Source organism: Primulina huaijiensis, chromosome 9 (genome assembly GCF_012295235.1).
Source record: "Primulina huaijiensis isolate GDHJ02 chromosome 9, ASM1229523v2, whole genome shotgun sequence".
Taxonomy (NCBI): Eukaryota; Viridiplantae; Streptophyta; class Magnoliopsida; order Lamiales; family Gesneriaceae; genus Primulina; species Primulina huaijiensis.
Genome location: NC_133314.1, coordinates 21,220,649 through 21,241,718, shown reverse-complemented (window position 1 = coordinate 21,241,718; position 21,070 = coordinate 21,220,649). Strand labels below are relative to the sequence as shown.

At 32.5% G+C, this 21,070-nt stretch overlaps 5 protein-coding genes across 6 annotated transcripts in view; 2 read left to right on the top strand and 3 right to left on the bottom strand.

Moving 5' to 3' along the window:
* Positions 1-723: 723 nt before the first annotated feature.
* Positions 724-1,267, bottom strand: LOC140984481 (monothiol glutaredoxin-S5-like). The gene has a single exon (XM_073451931.1). It carries the CDS (start codon positions 1,172-1,174, stop codon positions 866-868), a length of 309 nt encoding a protein of 102 aa, XP_073308032.1. The 5' UTR covers positions 1,175-1,267; the 3' UTR covers positions 724-865.
* Positions 1,268-6,914: 5,647 nt separating this feature from the next.
* LOC140984807 (monothiol glutaredoxin-S5-like) lies at positions 6,915-7,559 on the bottom strand. Its single transcript, XM_073452442.1, has one exon. The coding sequence runs from the start codon at positions 7,415-7,417 to the stop codon at positions 7,109-7,111; it is 309 nt and encodes a 102-aa protein (XP_073308543.1). The 5' UTR covers positions 7,418-7,559; the 3' UTR covers positions 6,915-7,108.
* Positions 7,560-11,145: 3,586 nt separating this feature from the next.
* Positions 11,146-15,999, top strand: LOC140984479 (secreted mono- and diacylglycerol lipase 1-like). 2 transcript variants are annotated; one of them, XM_073451927.1, is made up of 11 exons: positions 11,146-11,315; positions 11,402-11,471; positions 12,076-12,173; positions 12,976-13,041; positions 13,150-13,197; positions 13,307-13,374; positions 13,649-13,721; positions 13,840-14,001; positions 14,469-14,663; positions 15,021-15,109; positions 15,604-15,999. In XM_073451927.1, exons 2-11 carry the CDS (start codon positions 11,405-11,407, stop codon positions 15,818-15,820), a joined length of 1,083 nt encoding a protein of 360 aa, XP_073308028.1. In that variant the 5' UTR covers positions 11,146-11,315; positions 11,402-11,404; the 3' UTR covers positions 15,821-15,999. The 2 variants fall into 2 exon arrangements, with proteins under 2 accessions (XP_073308028.1, XP_073308029.1); XM_073451928.1 differs by having other exon boundaries at positions 12,015-12,173.
* Positions 16,000-16,099: 100 nt separating this feature from the next.
* On the bottom strand, positions 16,100-17,630 carry LOC140984480 (uncharacterized). The gene is made up of 3 exons (XM_073451930.1): positions 17,035-17,630; positions 16,647-16,712; positions 16,100-16,298 (listed from the first exon to the last, which is right to left on the bottom strand). Exons 1-3 carry the CDS (start codon positions 17,555-17,557, stop codon positions 16,291-16,293), a joined length of 597 nt encoding a protein of 198 aa, XP_073308031.1. The 5' UTR covers positions 17,558-17,630; the 3' UTR covers positions 16,100-16,290.
* A 1,568-nt stretch (positions 17,631-19,198) lies between these two features.
* Positions 19,199-21,070, top strand: part of LOC140984476 (UDP-glucosyltransferase 29-like) — an 83,723-nt gene continuing 81,851 nt past the window's right edge. The window contains exon 1 of the mRNA XM_073451918.1: positions 19,199-20,686. Within this exon, the coding sequence (XP_073308019.1) occupies positions 19,250-20,593 (1,344 nt within the window). The 5' untranslated portion in view covers positions 19,199-19,249 and the 3' untranslated portion in view covers positions 20,594-20,686. The remainder of the gene's footprint in view (positions 20,687-21,070) is intronic.

Below are 21,070 nucleotides of genomic sequence, written 5' to 3'. Positions count from 1 at the left end.
TTTTCTTGGAAAATTTTTATTTAAGTCTTTCGGGGAAATAAAATATTATAATTCATCCCTTTTCTTTTTTTGGAAAATTTTTATTGAAGTCTTTCGGGGATATAAAATATTTTATATCCGATGAAAATAATTTTATGAAATATCTTATTTTTTTATTCGATGATAATAATAATTGTTTTGTGTTGAGATCCCCGGAATATGTGTGTGTGTATTTATATTTATATATTCTCAAAATGGATAAAACAATTATTCAATGATCGTGGACCAACTCGAGAAGCTCGAAGAATAAGCATTCAATATCGAATAGAATGTTTATTATTTTGTTAAATGAATGTTTCTCATTTAATTTCATTTATTCCATTTCAACGTATCAAACTCATATTGAATGTATTTAAAATGTATCTTAATTATTGATTATTACGAGTTATTAAGTTAATAGAAAAGTAAATTTGAAATTCATAAATTTAAAATTCACGATATTACTTTATAACATGGCTAGACAAAATAAAGATTATATCATAAGCACTAAACATTTAGTTTATAGTGTTAGGAAAAATGAGCACATACATAAATTGGCTCTCTTTCTATCCTTAAATCCGATTTATTTTACCCTATCCTTAAAGGTACGTAGTATCCTTAATTCACTTGACACGTGTGACGAGTGGATTAATCATGGTCACACATCTAACCATGATATGTCCGCTCTATATATGTATCATGTGATGAGTTGATAAAAGGTACTATTGTTCGCTAAAGATAGTCCTTATTAATTATTCCCATGCACTTACTAAAATTGACATAACATGCAAGAAGCCGCATGTACTATCATTGGAATCGGATAAATGGACACCCAATCGCTGTAATACTAGACCCACAAGGCGCCTGCCCTTTCGAGCATGGGCTTTAAGGAGCTCTTGAGGTGGAGGCTCATGACCTCATTTGCTCCTCCCACGAACTTGCCGCCGATGAACACCGCTGGAACGGTGGGATTGCAGCCGATATTCGACAGTGCTTGCTCGATTTCCCAACCAACCGGGATCTTGTCGATCTCGTGCACAGTTGGATTCACCCCGAAGTCATGAAGGAGTGCTCCAACGCTGTGGCTGATGCAACATTGGCTCTTGCTGAATATCACGACGGGTTTTTCGGAAACCATGATGCTTACCTTCTCCATTGAACCTTCAAATGTAGAGATGTGCTTGTACTTGATCTTTCAAATTTTGTTGTCAGAAAGATGAACGATATGTGTGGTGATTTGATGATATATATATATGTAGGAGTTTCGATGGTTTGGTGTGAGGAAAATGGGGAGTGCACGAGGGGTATTTATATAGAAATATTGTGTAAGACCGTACGTACGAACCGTATACTGTTGGATTTGTGCTAGCAAATTTCTTTCATTTTTTTCTGAAAAAAAAAAAAAATCATATTCTCACATCCGATCCGGCCAAGAATATTTTAATAACCTGTGGTTTTTTAATGGAAAAAAAATGCAATTTTAATATTTTATATTATTAAATTTAAGTTCAGCATATTACATTTGTTTTTTCTACCATTTTAATATCTTTTCCGATGTGATATTAACTTGACACAACATGACGTGTGTGTAGTGTTAAATCAACACTTCCGCGGAAAAATGATTAAATTTGTCAAACATTTGAAAGATGTTTGATTAAATATTTAATTTTGACGACATAGATATTGATCAAAATCACAAATAATGAAATATATTTTGACGAAAATTATAATTTTCATTTGTTTTATTTTTGTTGTAGTAGCTTAAATTGAAGCATTAGTTGAGGGCGATTGATGGGTTATAGCACATGGGCAAAAAAACATGCACGATAACGAATCTCTGCGTAAATCTTTGGTACGGTGGCTTCTCAATATTCCCACTATTTCCTATTATTCCTATTTCCATTCAACCAAAGCACAGACACTAGAAAAACCACGTGCATTCACTCCATCCACCCCCGCGTAAATAATTAGTTTGTATTATTTAACTAATTATTTAACTGATAAAAATTAAATTAGCTATAATCCTGAATTAAATTCAAAGGAGGGAGTTATAAGAAATTATGGGTAGTGTACCAGAAATTATTTGTGAAACGTCTACTTACTTCATCAACTTGAATATCCGTTGAAGAGCATGTTATGATGAATATATGTGAATAAAGTAGTAAAGTATTCAAAAAATCAAGATTTTCAATATTCTCATATATTAGACATGAGGTGTTTATAAAAAGTTATAAATTTATTCATGAACATTAATTAGTGTCTGATTTCATCTTTTGTCGAAAGTTGTATGCAAGCGTATTGCGTGAGATTTTAAGGTTAATATGCAGAATACAGTTAAGTGGGAGAACATATTATTACGATAAGATTCATTTTGTAGCCTCATCTAGCTAAATACCCTTTAAATTAATTAAAGACGTGATAAATGTACAAGGGAAACATATTTCTATATAATAAGTGAATACAAATATATATATAACCTACTACGGAACTGATGTATACTAATATTACCCAAAATTAATATGATTTGTTGGGTAACATAATTTTTATTTTCTCTTTAATGTTCTTGCTTTTCTTTAATACAAAAAAAAATTTAAACAAAAACAAAAAATTGATGTTTTCAAGAATGTAAATAAATTTGAACAAAAAATATTTAAGTTATTGTATAATATATTTACTTATAGCAATAAATATTACGTGTTTAATTTATAAGTACTCTAATGATCTCAACTTAATTTAATATATTTATACATAAATGCTTGATCATGTAAATGAATTGAATTCAATGAAATAATTGAGGAATACTATATATAGGTTATAATGTTTAAAGTTGGTGGATTTTGAAGATGATTTTTATGTTTGGTACAAAATTAAATTATTTTGATGTAAATAATGCGCTCAAGTAAAGTAATACATTGAAGATGGTTTTATCACACACAAATCTGCTGCATCATGAGTAATGCGGTTAAAAAATTTACAAATTTCTTTCATGATTTAATGAAATAATGAAAGTAGTTGACATGCATCACCCTATTCCGAACATCTCGCGGGTGCTTATGAAGTGATTAACGTATCATAACTCATATACTGGTTCACATCACAATTATGTGAATATCGTTGAAATGACACTTATTTGTTGAATGTAATGTCTCGGAAAGTCGAAGGTTTCTTTATTGTGTTAAATATTAGGTGGTCCATTGAACTTTCTAGTGTATCTTTCCAGAAGGCATCAATTGAGGTTGAGAACGAAGTCGGATTTATCCATTTGGGACCTAAATTTTTTCCCTTCTGAAAAAAATATTAAAGGTTCGCATCTAATTCGCGGCAGAAGACAACAATGAAGTGTGCGTATGTAAGATGAGGTCCCAGAGCCTACGTTATCTCGTGGGCTATTGATTCTCTGGAGTCTGGAGCACAACATGGACTTGTCGAAGACGGACAAAAGTACGTGCAATAATCGCCATTTTTCCGACTAATGTGTGTAAATTTTAGATAAATAATCTCAAGTTTATTTAACTAAAAGACATATTAATCATCAACATCGATTATATTCTTTGATCTACACAATATTTTTTTTATTGACTTTATGTGTTTTGGTGCTTTTGTCCTCGATTGATATATCGAATTCCCATTTAACTTTATAAAAAGATTGATTCCTAAGTGTCAGAAGTTTTTGATCTAGTATCACTTTTAATTTTTGTCGGATGATATTCAATACAGTTTTGCAGTTTGAAGATGGATGATTCAAATCCATCGAGTTGCATTTTCCAACGATCTATGAGATTTTGGAGTCCAAAGGATTTGTAAATGATATAGATGAAGAACTTTATGACGTGAGTGACCAACTGAAGATAGCAACTGCATATCTCAAGAGAAACATGAAGGTTGATATTCTCCGGTTTGATTGCCTGGCCAGGATGTTGGCAACATAGTGCTTCATCATCTGGAACCAAACCTAGCGAAGCTAAATCTTTTTCTAGAGAATAGATTTCTGAGTATGTTATGCTTTATATCTCCCATATTCAAGCTCAAATAGATTTTGACTGACAACGAATTCAGATTGCAAGAGAGATCATTGCATTTTCTGAAGCCCAAGTGAATGAGTATGAGTTGTTGTTGGAAGTAGATGTTCATTCTTTTGCTGAACAAAAAGGGAGTAGAAGTAGACGTGGAAGCCGAAGCTGCTGATGCGAAAGTGGACGAGTATAATGTTGATCTTGATGCTGATCATGATGACGATATTGTTGGAGACGTTCCGTAATTTGTTTTTTTTTTTATTATGTTATCTCCGATTTCTGAGTTTTTAGTTCTGTTTTCTTAGTTATCTTGTTCTTTTAATGAAATTTCTAAGTGTTCTGGTTTACGTGTTACAACATCTATTTGATAACATTGCACTAACATGTATTAATTCAAGGAGAGATAACTATCTAACTCAGAGGAAGTTATTATACGTGGGGAGATAATGCATATGAGAAAGAGAATACCATATTTGGATATTTTTTCCAGAAAGACAAAAATATGAAATTGAAAGAAAAAATATGTTTTGGGTTCAAAAATATAATTTATTCCTTAAATTATCTTTTCCTTATTCATAATATATTGTTAAATATTTGATTAAAGTTTTTTCTTTCTAGATTTGTATAAATATTGTCTCTATATTTGATTTGATATGCTTAAAAAAGTTTATTCCTTATAAACTTCATCTCTCCATGATTTGTAGGGATTTACTCAAAGGATCATCTCTAGGTCAAGATATCTATATATATCCAAAGAGATTACAAAAATACTGGATGGAAAAATCGACGATAGTACGAGGGTACAGAAAAATATACATGAGATTTCCAGAATAATCGAGTGAAGATTTTGTGTGATCGACTCACGCTGTTTGATGTGTTACCGTGAAGTCGAAGACAACACTCGTGTAAAATGTTGGTTGAAGAGTTATTTGTGGCTCCGAGCTTTAGCGATACCGTTGTTGCATCCGTAATTTTGTTTTTGTTTATTTGAGATGCAATTTACTTTCTTGACTTGGTAGGGAACATATTTTTTTGTAGTTTCACTAGTATTAGTTTTGTAAACTAATTATAATTTTATAGTAAATATTTTGTCATGAAAGATCACACAAATTTTTATACTTGTGCATGATAGGTGATCAATCAATTCAAGATTCATTTGTTTAATTTACTTCGCGATGATAATTTGGATGCGAGTCTTTAATTCATTCAGTTTAATTAATTGATTGATATCTATTTTTTTTTTAAAAAAAAAAGAGGAATCCACAACTGCTACTCGTAAGTGCGCACTCGATAGACTTTTGGACTGAACGCAGTAACCTGCAAACTACGTCAACCAAGTAAACCACACTAGGCGAGTTTTATATGTAATGCTCGTCCAAGATGGTGTTGATAAAGAATAGAACTTGCAACCAATTGATCACACGTATACATATTTCACTAACTTGAACCCACTTATTTGACAATTGTTTGGCAATAGAGGATGTGGTTATTTTACCTCCACCGTGCTTCAATACATCGGTCGAGTTATTTCTTGGCGTGGTATCTGTATTGTCTGGTTTATTAGTGTTTTATTTCGAATGTTTATAATAATGGTTCATTCTCTCTCAATTGCTCGATCTTTCTATTTTTTTAATTTAATGAACTAATTTCACGTGTTTTATACCACCTTGAAGTTTTTTGTTATTGGATCTTTAGTTTTGTCTATTTCATGATATACTTCAATTAGTTATTTTTTTATTCCCAAATTTGTAAATAATCAATCTTAGCTTATTATATATATAAAAAATACCATAGATTCAAAAAAAAAAGAAAAATAAAAAGAAAAAGTAAAAGAAAACTCACAATATAATTACCCCTACAATATCTCAAAGGCCGCTTTCTAAAGTTGCTTGGTGTCCCAGCGATTGCATCGATAATACTTCTCAAGTCTAGCATACTTTATGATAAGATTTAACTTTCACCAAAATAATAAGAGTGCATGCTATGTAAATCAAAATCTTGTATAACACACACAAAACATAATCTGGTTAGGTTAGCCCGAGGATTTAGCTAATGCATACCAAAGAATAACTAGCTGCTATGAATTCCATCGGCATGAAAAAAATGTCGCTAAACTTATTCGACTTCTAAATCGTAAATTAATCTTGTTAAAGTAGTAAATATTGAGATCCAAATTATGATAATAGATTGAGTACTCATTATTCTTATGTCTTATTTAATTAAATATTATTCTTTTAAAGCAGACAAGTTTGGTTATATTTGGACATATATATATATATGATCACAACACTTCCTTTTAAAAAGTTGCGAAATAGCGACATCTCTATTCCTTGTAGCTGTTTCATCTATCAACTTTCTGAAACGATTAGGTCATTTTTGTTCCATTCTAGAGATAGTACAAATTTCAAGCCTATTTTATGTTTAATTCTCTTTATAGCCAAGCTTCCTTTACACACAAGGAGCATTTGTATAACATGAGAAAATAAAACGCATACATTTCATCAAAATTAAAGTGTCTCGTACTCGCTCGATGATGATGGATTCTTTATCTGAGAGTGGAAAACGCAAATTATATTAGGTTGTGTTTGGATAGATGGATTTCAAATGTATTCAAATATATTTTTATTGTTTGGAGGTAAGACTACAAATTTAATTATTATGGATTTTATTTGAAATTCATTATACTATATATGTACTCATAATGTACAAACAAATAAGATCCAAATTTAAGATCTGAGTATAATTAAAATCTATTGATTTCAAATCCGTACCACGTTCGCATCATAGAAGCAAAACGCGCGTGTTCCCAAGTTTAAAGTTTATTAAATAGTTATACACACAAGGTGAAGTTTCACGAGGAGAAACTCTAGTGCATACACATGATTCAAAATTCAAAGTGGTGGTTTTGTTAGGAAAATTGGAGCCCGGTGGCTTATTTTCTCTAATTACATTGATCTCTCTACTTTTAATTACGCATCGGTCTTATTCTACACTTATCTAATATGACGTAATTAATTAAGATGCAACAAAATACATCATTATCCGTATCTGATTCGTACTTAATTATGCTGGTGCAATTAGACCCACAGGGCACCAGCCCTTTTAAGCATGGGTTTTAGTGACCTCTTGATGTGGTGGCTCATCACCTCGTTCGCTCCCCCGACGAACTCGCCACCAATGAACACCGCCGGGACGGTAGGGTTGCAACCGAGTCTTGAGAGGGCTTGCTCGATCTCCCGACCCTGGGAAATCTCGTCGAGCTCGTAGACCGTCGGGTGGACTCCGAAATCACTGAACAGTGATCTAATGGAGTGGCTCATGCAACACGAGCTCTTGCTGAAGATCACCACCGGCTTCTCCGACACCATCTTGCTAACTCTCTCCATTGGCTATGGCGGTTTGATTTAAGGTAGTTTTCGACTCTAAATGGTCGTCGGGACGATGGGAAATCGGAAGAAAATGTGATTGTTGATGGAGAGGATATGTAACTATGTATTTTGATGGTGATAATATATATTGTGTGTGCATGGGAATGTTTATATAGGAATGGAGGAAGGGTACTGTTGTTGGATTGGTGGGGGTGGGATTTTTTTTGTCATTAAAAAATAATATTATTATTTAATTTAATGCATCATATTTCGTATTTATCAATAGCTTGAGAGTGATATTGAGCATAAAAAAAAAAGGGTACATTGCACGATAACGAATCTCTGCATACGGTAATAGAGACATGTCCTACGGTACGGTACTAATAAATATAATCTTAACATAAAAGTGGAATAATTTTCCAATCAATTCATGGATCGATCTTACAAGTATTACTAATTTTTATTAGTAAAGATAATTTCACGTATGTAGCTATGCATATTTTGTATGAAACTTAGAAAACTCTAAAATCTCAAAGAAATTATAAAGATTTTTGTGGGTTTTAACATTCTGATTCTTCCACACAATTACTTTTGTGTTTTGGTTGATTGATTTATTATTTATTTTCAAGTTATTATTTATTTTCAAATAATAAAAGATTAAAAATCAATAAATCTCCAACAATATATTTGAATTGTGTTTAGTCTTTGTCATATCGTTTTAAGCATTATCCGATTCACACAAAAAATGTTTCTGCAATCTTTGGTCCTCCAATTGTTTTCTCATATGAAATTCAGCACTAATATATGATATTTAACTCAAATATCATATATTTGTTCCATATTTTAAATTTTTTGTATCGAATTTCATTCGAAAAAACATACGTGAGCTTAGGAAGTACAGAAACTTTTGTGTCAGTCAAGGACTGCAAATTTGTTTTTTATATAACAGGGACTGAACACATATAAAAATATTCCGGTGGGAATTTAAAAGCAAGTATCCCGTAATTAAAAAAAAAACATGTTAAAAATGTGTCGTATTTAACCATGCACTGTTTATTATTCTCCATGTTAGATATTAAAGCAAAGATTCCATGTTTCAATAAAAAGCAAAGATTTCATAGAATTTTGATCTTATAATATATAACGATGTTTTAGTGATTCGTCAATTCCAAACCAAGCGCCACCACTTCACCATATACTCGCGTATGTCTATATAAATTTATCTTTATTCCGAATGCGATTTTATTTCTCCACTCCAAAATTTTACTTAAAATTCAAAAAACCATACGACTTCAATCCTGTCAAAGAATTTAGATGTCTATATTTTAATTCTCAAACTAAAATATATTTTTTACGAGATTTTTCGATTCGAGCTAAACGAATTGTTAGCAGTCTTATTATTAATTAACTCATGAAATATTGAAGGTTAAAATGAGAGATTTCCATGTCCAATTGGTCTTTTTGTTGTATCTTTCAAAGAAGCATCTGGCAAGTTAGAGAAGGAAGTTGGATCTATCCATTTGGGACCTCTTTAATTTCTTATTTTACTTTATATNTGTAGGAAAGGAACAAGCAACGAGGATAGAATAGCCTTATTGTTAAGGGATATATATTGATGACACCCACCCGTGAATGGATATATGTTTAAATTTAGTTCCTTGTCGGGGAATAGAACTTTGTTAGTGTAAGATCAATTATGAATCGTAATATTGACTACATTTGACATTGGACAGGGAGATCACAACTTAGATCTCACACGTCTTTAGCCAAAAAAATAAAGGAGGAATGGGCTAAAGATATATCGATAGGTCGGATTAGTGCCCACAAGTTCATAAATGGCTCTAAATTGTCTCAAAAGTCAGTTTGCAGCATTGCTCTATCTTGCACTCAAATATATTATATATGGTTTATACTTCATTTTACACTAAAATCTCAAGTCTACATTCTGATTCGAGACTCAATTTTACAAAACACGTCCCAACTCAGAAAAAAAGAAGACGAAAACAAAACAAAAATCTCACAAATTGTTAAAAAAATGGTCTGCCATGTTCTAATTATATGCATGATTGGGTGTAGTTATAAGAATGTTTTTAGATTGATCAGTAAGTATAATTGAACGTATAGATTTGAAATATATAGATTTCAAATGTCATTAATAGAAGCGGGTGCGATTACTATTACTACTTAATGGAAGATGGATTTTAAATCAACCTACTGAATAGGTTAGAACTTATTTTAGCATTTTCCGATATGATTATTATTTATTTCAAACACTTCAAATGGATGATTTTCTTAAATAACAAAAAGATATATACGAAATCCATAGAATGGAAATAGAAGAAAAGAGAATAAGGACGATACTGATACAACGGACTATGTATGGCTGGGAATACACATAGAGATCTTGTGCCATACCGAAGATGATAAGATCAAGAAGAATGAGTGAAATATATACAAAAGTAATGTGAATGAATTCATGTATAGTCAGCTTTTAGTAATAAGAAAATGGGCGATGGTGGTTCTCGGCATCCCATCCCATGCGACGAGGTTGGCATAGTGGACAAATCGCTTAAAGCTTGGCCACACAAGCATTTTTTTTATGAGTATATCTCATGTGAGATGGTCTCACGGAGTTATATCTGTGAAATGAGTCGATCAAGTTCTTATCTACAATAAAAAGTAATCGAGTCAGATATCCGTCTCACATAATTGTTTTTATGAGTATCTGTGAGATGAGTCGATCAAGTTCTTATCTACAATAAAAAGTAATCGAGTCAGATATCCGTCTCACATAATTGAACTGTGAGACGATTATATAAGATTTTTTTATGTTATTTTTATTTTTACTGAAGCATGTGTTTTAAATGAACATGTAATGTATTCAGGTAATGTTAATATTTCAAAATAGAAAACGAATATTGCAACATTTTGTTCATTAAAATTCAAAACCATACTTTTAATCAATGAAAAAAGTAAATTAACTTCGATGTTATAAGGTGGACTCCAAAAATACATAGGCCCAAAATCATCTTAGTGTTCTTTCATCTCTCAATAGAGATTTGGGCTTAATGGCGGCCTGCAGGCCGGTCGGGTTTGTTCGCATGTCGTGATAATATTTAATACTCTCACTCAAAAACGATGGTACAATGAGATCTTGTAGCAACTAAGTTAACTCAAATTGATAGAGGAGTCGGTTATAACTCATTATAAATTCATTGAAATATTCAATTTTTTTATCAACACGGAACGAAGTCCTACACCTATAACTATCATATCTTACCTACTTTTTCAAATCTTTAAAATTATTTTTTTTAAAAATTATCTCTATCTAAATCTTTAATCTCAATTATTTAATAACTCAATTCACACGTTGCACAATAACATTTGTGAAAAAAAAAAAATTTACTATGAGATTATGACACGAGTCAATTTTATAAGATGAATATTTAATCCGACATAGTTTATGAAAAAATATTATATTTTATAATAAAAATATTAATTTTTATTTTAAATATAAATTAAGTCATCTTAAATATGTAAAAACAAAAACCCAAAGGTCAATTAACTCCAACGCATAGACCATCCCGAACAAGTTACAAACCTATTTATAAGCAATCATTTGAAAATACAATTTAACCCCCTCAATAATCAAACTTATTCAGGGCAATTATGTAATTACATATTCCTAATTCAGCCGAATATTATATATTTAATTAATTATTTATACTATATAGGCTCTGTTAATTTCCCACGCGAAAGTTCCCCCCTCTCCAGGATCTATTCAACAAAACGACCTCTATAATTCGGCGTCGTTTTGCCTGGTCTGAGTTCTTCGGAAAAAGACTCTCGAGGTCACCGGAAAGCCGACCATTTATCTGAATTGGAGATTCCAATTCGGTTCTGGAGTTTTAATTTGGTTAGTTCCAGTGTTTTTTTGAAGTGCTGGTTGGTTTTGTTTATTTAGTTTTTTATGATTCGTTATTTAATTATCTTTTTTCGCAGGAGATGGAAAGAAGACGGTGGTTGGCCATTGCAATTTTTGTATATTTATTTGGATTTTCATTGTGTAGAGGTAATTAATCTTTTTGGGTTGTTAGTTCTGATTGCGGATATGAAGAGATATATCTCGATCAGTGGTGAATCCAAAAATTCTATTCATGGCAAAATTCAGCATAAAATTAGAATATTTTAGTATAAATTTGTATCGCAGATACACTCTTAACCCTTCTCGGGATTTTTATCAAATATAAAAAATTAAAAAAAATTAATATCGTGTGTAGTGTGATTACAAATCAAGTTTCTGCAGAGGAGTTGATCGTTAAATGACTAAATTTTATGAGCCATTACTTGTTATATAAGTCTCGTTTTATAAAATGCAGGATTCAATCTTTGATTAAAGTTGCTCTTTGCCTCGTGTCATTTACATAAGAATTCGTCAACGTTCTGAATTTCATGACTTGTATGATACTTAATACTTTTTTATGTGGTGCCAATTATGTTTTTGTAGAGAAATCTCGTTCTAAATTTACTTTAGATGTTGTAATAAATTTTTTTTGAGTAGTTTACTTTGTTTTGAACGAGAAGGTTTATTATTCTTATTGCTTAATTCTGTTAGGAGATACCTGCATCTCTGTTCCCGCTGTGCACATGAATTTTTCCATGCTTTATGTGCACAGAATTGAAAGTAACGGTGAAGCACAAGCATAATACCAATGATCAGTCGGTGACATACAATCATACTCTTGCAAAAATATTGGTGCAATACGCTTCAGCTGTGAGTTCATTCTGAACTATATTTTGGATCCATGTGTATGATTAAGCTTTCGGAAAAGTATTTTAGATATATATATATTTCTTGAGACATTTTTGGTGCTTGTCCTGAAAGATATGTTCAGTTGTGTGAGTTGTTTTTTTGAGGAGTTGGTTGTTTCATTACCTACCCTTTATTATCGAAGCAGTAACTTGACAGGTTTTCCCACTTCATTATCGAGTGAATAATTTTTTATAATACCTCTCATTCTACATAACAATTCTCTCCAGAAAATTTTTTTGGATAGTATTTTGTTGAGTCAACGTGCATATGATCACCCTAAAATAACCGATTGTCAGAAAGTTTTAAATATTTGTTTCCATTTTTTTTATCATCGAAAGCCAAAATAAATCCAATTTCTTGACAAATCAAGATATTTCAACAAGAAGATAATCCCAAAGGTTATCCTAAAATAACACTCATTGAGACCGGGCTTGTAGCCCAGTGGTCTCACCCCCTGTCGGAATAACTGGTTTCCCCGGGTTCGATCCCCCATCCCCGCGTGAGTTGTAATAAAAAAAAAAATAAATAACACTCATTAAAGTGCAAACAAGATTCCCCAGGTATTAAAAAAAATAAACTCTCCTTTTATCGAAGCAGTAAGTCAAACAAGTTTTCTCATTTCATTATCGAGTGAATAATTTGTTATAATGCCTCTTATTCTACATAACGATTCTCTCAAGTTTTTTATAGTATTTTGTTGAGTCAACGTGCATAAGCGAAACTGCTGATCTATGGTATAACTAAACAAATTTTGCACTTGCAGGTATATTTGTCAGACTTGACGGAATTGTTTACTTGGACTTGCTCGAGATGCGATGGTCTGACTGAGGTATAGTAATAGTCTAATAGTTACATAATACATCATATTTGTTGACTTTAAATTGAGTAGCTATTTATTACCTAATATCTGAATTGAAACTATTCTTGTTGGGTACAGGGCTTTGAAATAATTGACCTAATCGTGGACGTGAAATCCTGCCTGCAGGTTTGGGGAAACGAGTCTTCATTTTCATCATTTTTGTCAGATAAAGCATTATTTTTATGTTTTGTTGACTTTGTTAATGATGTTCTAATATTTGGTTGTTTCTATGAAGGGATTTGTTGGGGTTGCGACTGATCTTAATGCCACTGTCGTTGCTATCAGAGGAACTCAGGGGCTCAGGTTTGGCTTATTCATGTTTGTTGATCTATTTATCTTCTCCACGGATGGTTGTTTCACCCCCAAGGCCATTTTATTTGAATTTTGAGTCGAACCTTTTAACAAAATAATACAACTGATGGACAATCTCCCATACTCATTATTTTGTTCACCCATATTATTACCGGTACTCTTGTCTGTGAGCTTTTATAATTACCATTTACATAAAAATAATTTTTATAAACTAAAAATGGTGTAGGGTAGTACTTAACTTATTTATGGGTAATTCTGTTTGCAGTTTACAGAACTGGGTAGAAGATTTGTTCTGGAAGCAGCTTGATACTGATTACCCTGGAGTTGATGATGCGATGGTGTGTGCGACTAAATATATGCATTTCTTTTTTCTTTGTCTCCTCCACATGAATATTTTGACAAGTTTGCTGTATTTGCATCCATGTGCATTTTATGTGGGCTTATTCTTTGGTCCAGGTGCATCATGGTTTTTATTCTGCTTACTACAACACATCCTTGCGTTCTGGAGTTCTAAATGCTGTTCAAAAGGCAAAGCAGTTATATGGAGACACTAAGATAATGCTTACTGGGCATTCAATGGGAGGGGCCATAGCTGCTTTTTGTGGACTTGATCTTCGTGTAATTCCAATACTTGATTATTTTCATTATTAACCTATTATTGGCTTTTACTTTAATGCCACATGCCTTATATTTATTTTGCGTTCTTTTTCCCAAAAGGGGTTATAGTAGAGAGCTCCCAGGGATTTTTCTGTGGTAGAAAAATATCAACATGATTCCAGAATTAGCCTAGTCTTTGGGCAAGTTATCAATCAAGAAGATCAACCTCCTTAGTTTTGAAAGATGTTTCACATGAAGTGCTTGGAGCTTCTATAATCTTAACTTGCACGACTGTGTTTGATTTGTCCAGTCCAAAAATTTACGCAGTGGTTTCTTAATTTTTTATAAAAAATTATTTTGGCATGTCTTCTTGTAGAGGATTCAAATTGCATTGTATAATAATAATAATTCCTGATTAATATATGGTGAGATAATTCGTTTAATATTTCTTTTTTGGAGTTTTTTTAAACTACTTATCCTGTTATCAGCTCAGTTTTGGACATCAAGATATTCAGGTTATGACCTTTGGGCAACCTAGGATTGGCAATGCTGCTTTTGCTGCATATTATAGCGAGGTGCTGCCAAATACCTTTCGCATCACAAATGGACATGATATTGTGCCTCATTTACCTCCTTATTACCGTTATTTTCCTCGAAAGACGTACCATCACTTCCCGAGAGAGGTACTAGTTTTTGGTGTTTAACTTCATGACATTTTATATTAGGCGTTTAACTTCATGACATATTTTATATTAACCTTTAGTTGTTCAATCTTTCTTTGGTTTAGGCTTATTTTAGTATTTAATCTTAATTAACATTACCACTTTCTTGTTGGATCTTTGTTGTAAACTCCAGAACTGGTCTACTTTGTGGTAATGATTGCTTTAGTTTTATACTTTTTATACCAGTATCTTAGTCCTTTGACTTCATAGACCCCCAAAAATAATGACCGCATAAACATTTTTGAATCATACGTTTGGGTTATTTTGGCCTTCATTGCTTCATTATTTTTCTCTGCTTGCTCAATCTTCGTGTTGTAGGTTTGGCTTTACAATATTGGGTTCGAAATTTTGACTTTTACAGTGGAGAAGGTCTGTGATAATTCTGGGGAAGATCCAACATGTAGCAGGCAAGTATTTGCATATAAGCTTTGTCATCTTTCTATCAGTGAATTTTATCTGTTACTTTTGGTTGCTGCTGTAGTATATAAGATATAATATAGGTGATGCTCTCTTTCTACTTTTAGATAGTCTTGATCACCAGAGGTACTGGATGGTGATGAATGACTCTTAGGACACTAAATAACGATACACTTAGCCAAGATTCTATACTGTTGCCAATCCTTCATAAGAATATTCTAGTTCTCAAATTGCTTCCTCTTGTATCAGTGGTGGATCCTGCAGCGGCAAGGTGGGGGGCAATCGACCCTTTCAATCGTGAAAAAAAATATTTAATTTTATTAAAATTTCAATCTTCATTTACCTCTCCCCCAAAACGTGGAACTATCCATCACCCCCCATCTGCACTGCTCCGGAGTTCTTGGGTATTCTCCTGCTAATATCATTTGTGATTGCTAGCTAAGTGGCAGCCATTGTGATAACCACTTCTTTGATTCCTCTGTAGGTCGGTGAGTGGGAACAGTATATCTGATCATTTGTCATATTATGGCGTTGAAATGGGATGTGATTCACCAAGTGAATGCAAAATTGTGATGGATCCTCATGTTGCTGCTTATGGAAAAATGGATGTTGATGGGAATTTCATTTTATCCCAGTATCCACCCACACCAATTTTGAAACAGAGTACAGAGGAGGTAACCGATCAGGGCCTTTCTATGTAGATTTCGATTCTGGTCAACTGTGCCATTGATTACATGATGACACGAGCCCGATGGTTATTTTATTGGTTGTAGCCGTCTGCTGTGTCTTCATGGCCTTGGTTGGGAAAGAGTATCTTATATATAAATTGTTAATGTGTATATATCATTTTAATCCAAATATCTACTTTGTACGTGTACTACATCGTTGGTGATATATCTGCTCAAATTTGATAGACGGATTAATGCAAAATTCAACTGAAATTTAAAAAAATAAAATAAAAATAAGATTAAGATTTGACTGAGAATTTTTTCTTGTATAATTTTTCAGTCAGCAATTCTTACAGGAAGACGAGATACAAATCTTGCCAAATTTCATTGAAATACGAATTTTTGCAAGAGCGCAGTTAGTAAATGAATAGAAAATGTGTGACAAACAAAATAAAAGGATCGGATCGCCATTTTCCTTCAATTTGCCTTCAAATCATTTGGTGTCACTTTCCTGCGTAATCATCATCAAATCCAATATAAGAAATGTTTATTGATCATATGCAATATTATGTCGGTAACAAAATACAACTTTGTAGAAGAAAAATTCATGATCACTTATTTTTACCAGTTCATTATGTTCATACACGAAAATTTCAAGTCGGGGCGAGCTACACAATCCATCGTACAAATGAATTAGTTTTCGAATCAAATATAAAGTTTCACAGTTTGTATCACAACAATTTAAACTACCCTGTCCCTTTGAAAAATAAATATATTTTGCATAAAAGCATGTAGTTAGCGTATTATCTGAACATTTTTGGCATGGAAATTTGACTTTGTTGTCTTAAATTTTGAGTACCATCAAGAGTCTTCTCTTCTCCTGTGGCAGCAGACTCTTTCTCTTCATCAACCTTATTTCCCTCTTCTGCAAATTCAGCACCTCAAGATTACATTACAATACAAGACGTACATACAATGGCGTGACAAAATAACATAGATAAACAAGCATTTTGACGTGACATTTGTATAGATCAGTGGCGGAGCCAGGTTTTCATTTTTATCCGGGCTAGAATTTTCTAAATCATGGTTGAGTTAATATTGACAAATAGAATCCTCAAACTACCAGAAAATAAGACAGTGTATAAAAAATATCGGAAAACAAAAAGCTACCCGGGCTACCGCCCGAGCGGAGCAACACATGGCTCCGCCCCTGGTATAGATGATAAGAACTTTTCAGATATACAAACCATTTTTTATCTCTGCTTTTGCCTCTCCTTCCACAGCATCATTCCCTTCTGTTTTCTCTCCATGCACATGCCCCTTAACACGGGGCGAATAGTATTCGGATTTCCCAGATATCCCGTCAGAAATAATGGATTCAATAGTTTCTTCATGATCCCTTATCGGCGAAAGAAAGTTCTTTGGAGAATGATCGTATGAATTCAGCTTTCCTTGATCATTTTCAACAAAATTCTCCTCCTCCTCGACATTTTTCGCCATATCCACCACCCGGGATTCGCTGTTTCCATCGGCTCCATCCTTTTCTTTTGTATTTTCCTTTGTCTCCTCAATATAATTTTCAGTATATTCAACTTTCTTGATTAATGCATCAGGGCCATCATTTTGCTTCACATTTCCAAATTCTTGAACATTTTCCTCCTCTGCAGCCTTCTCAACGACAGGGTTATTGATCTTGATGGAATTCGAGCTTTTGGATTTGGTAACAATATTGTCTGTTGCAACAGCCTGCTTTGATTTCCCACAACCCATATTTGGTGTTGAAATGAAGGGAGGAAAGGATTCCTGAATTGAGAGGAAAAAAACAAAGAAATGATAGCTTTTGTTTAATTCCCTTTCTGATGCATCTGTCTGTTCTTCACCTTAATTTGTTTTCATATATATATGCTTAAAAAACGTATTTTTTTAATGAAAAATTATGGAATTTATTTATTTTGTCGAAATAATTTAATTTGTCATTAAAAAATAAAATAAAATGAACATGGGCTTCTCTACCGGCCGTATCAAATAAACAGCAAAAAAAAAAAAAAAAAAAAAAAACAAAAAAAAAAAAAAAAAAAAAAAAAAAAAAAACTCGCTTCCAACAATTTAATCCAACAAACAAACGCGACTTTAGTTCAAAACGCTGAGACAAGTACTTGATATTCACTAATAGCGATTTATCGAAGACATACAATTAGCTGTATATGACTTTTCACATTAATGTAGTCCACAAAAAAAATCATTTGTGATCCTTAATTTGTATGCCATTGGGTATTTAGATTGCCATAAGGATGCATTTTTTAATTCCATAATAACAAATTCATTGGCTTATTTAGGTAAATCAATTGATAATAAATTTCAAATCCTACAAATTAGTTATTTTCTGAGTCATTGTGGTGGAATTCAAATACATCAAATGAAATCATTTCAAATCTTCATATCAAAACACCACCTTTTCTTGTGATTTCATCTTCCCTTTGTTCTTGTATATAATGTTTTTACGGGTTGGATATCAACTCATATTACAATTTGATATACCATATTTAGAGAGTGTTTGACGGAACTTCTAATAGGCACTTCCTTGATCCTAGTTGGGTGCAAGTGTTTTGGGGTGTTTGTGGAAATCATTTTATATTTCAACTTCTGTAACTTTTAATTAAAAGCTAGAAGCAAGATTGAAATGTTTTTTTTTCTGCTTATGTTTTTTAGTTGATGGTTTAATGTTACAATTTGATATTTGAATCCTTAAAAAAATTATCTTATTCTACAACTACTCTCAATTTTTAAAAAATTTTTGAAATTTTTTAAAATATTAAATTTTATTTATATATGAGTTTTTAAGAATTTCGAATGAAGTTCATACAATTCAAAATCACATTTTATTACAATCATTTTATATTTTAAAAATTAATTTTTTATAATTTGCATTACCAGATTTATTGATTTTTACATATTTTGTGAATCTATATAAATTTTTAAGCATTCATGTAATAAAAAGTAAATTAATTTTACACAAAATATTCAAAATTTAATAATAAATATATAAATACATTGTTGATTGTGTGATTGTCAACATTTAGACAATTAAAAAAAAAACAAATTTTATGTAGGTTTGTAATTGTACAACAACAAAAATCTTGGATGCAATTTTTCTTCAAATATTCAAACTTTAGTTTGTATTAGCTTTAAGATTTTATTTCCAAACACTTCTTACTTTTATTTCTCACTTATTTTCAAAAAACAAAATAGAAAAATTACTTTAAAATAAACAAAAACTCTCTCAAACACTCCATTAATATGATAATATTGGATATTAAAAGTTTTTTTTTTTTTTTNTTTTATTGAGTTAACTAATTTTATTTCAAATACTAATTACTTCAACATATGTTTCCGTTGCACGTGCATTATTTCTAGTATATATATATATACCATTAAAAAAGATTGGAGCTAGAGGTTACGGCCATGGAGAAAGAACAGGCGAAATTCAGAATCTTAATGTTTCCTTACTTATCTTATTCTCATGTATATCCTTATTTTGAACTAGCCAAAAGGCTCTCGAACAGAAACCTCCACATATATTTCTGTTCTTCTGCTATCAATCTTGAATCCATCAAGAAAACCATGCAAAAACAATTACCCTCAATCGAACTTGTAGAACTTAATTTGCCATCCTTGCCTGAACTTCCTCCAGATCTCCATACAACCAAGAATGTGCCTCCCAACCTGACATCAGCCCTTTTACAAGTTTTCCAAATGTCAAGATCTAGCTTCTCCGAAATCGTTAACAATTTAAAGCCTGATTTGGTGATGTATGATTACTTCGAATCATGGGTTCCAAAGCTTGTTTCACCTCAAGGTATTCCTTCTGTTTACTTTGCAACTGTGGGAGCAGCAACATATTCGTATTTCCATCATATATATACATATGGGAGTGTTTCTACTTTTCCTTTTAAAGAACTATATCTCCTGGAGCATGAAAAAGGAGGTGTAAAATCTCCGGTTGAACTGGAAATAGAAGATGTTGATCAAGATTTTGCAGATGGAATGCTCAGCCTGTCTAGTGAGATTGTTTTGATCAAGGGGTCCAAAGGGTTTGACGCGAAGTATATTGATCATCTTTCTGCTTTGTGTCAAAAAAGAGTTGTGCCCGTTGGACTATTAGTGCATGATTCCAAAGGAAATGAAAAAAATTCAGATATTCTGCAGTGGCTGAGTAAAAAAGAGCGATCCTCCACTTTGTTCATTTGCTTTGGGTCTGAATATTTCTTGTCTAAGGATCAGATACAAGAAATCTCAAAAGGGTTGGAGCTCTGCGACGTAAATTTCATATGGGTTGTAAAATTTTCAGTTCAGGATGATTGTATCACCTTAGAAGAGGCATTCCCTCAAGGATTTCTGGAAAGGGTGAAAGGGAGAGGGTTAGTTGTGGATGGATGGGCACCACAATCCAAGATTTTATCGAATCCTAACACGGGTGCTTTTGCTAGTCATTGTGGTTGGAGTTCTGTGACCGAAAGCTTGTATTATAGCGTTCCGATCATAGCCATGCCGATTAGATACGATCAGCCTATAAATGCCAGATTGGTTGTGGAGGCTGGTGTCGGAGTGGAGGTTGTGAAGGGTCAAGATGGTGTTTTCACAGGGGAAGAACTGTCGAAATCGATCGGTAAAGTTTTTGTGGAGAGGACTGGTGAAGACATAAGGTCTAAAGCAAGAAAATTGAGCGAGAAGATTAAAGAGGAAGAAGAACAAGAATTAGATGAAGTCGCAGAGCAGATTATGAGGCTTTGTTTGAAGAATAAGTAACAAGTTTGATTTGCATGAATTCACATTTAAGGTGCTGAGAATTCAGTTGATCTTTGGTTGGTTTATGTATCCAAACTTAAGATCTATAGTTATGTAATGAACCTGTTTGGTTAATTCGAAACATAGAGTTTTATCAAACCTCGAACCAGTGACATTAAAAAGACATGTTTTAACAACACCAAGTCTCATAAACTGTTGTTTTTTGAATACTAGCTATAATATTATCAAATGATATAAAGCATGGCTAATAAAATTGTCGTAAAACACATTCCCGATTGCACAAATAATTCTAATACTGATCAACCAACATCAAGCACATCAGAGAATTGATTCAAGCCTTTGAGTATTAACCTCACACATAAGAAGAGATTCACACGGTAATACACCAAGAAATTGATCTACGAAGGAAAAAAAGAAAATACGATCAACACAAGAATTACGTGGTTCGGTTCGTAAACCTACTCCAGGGAAAGCAAC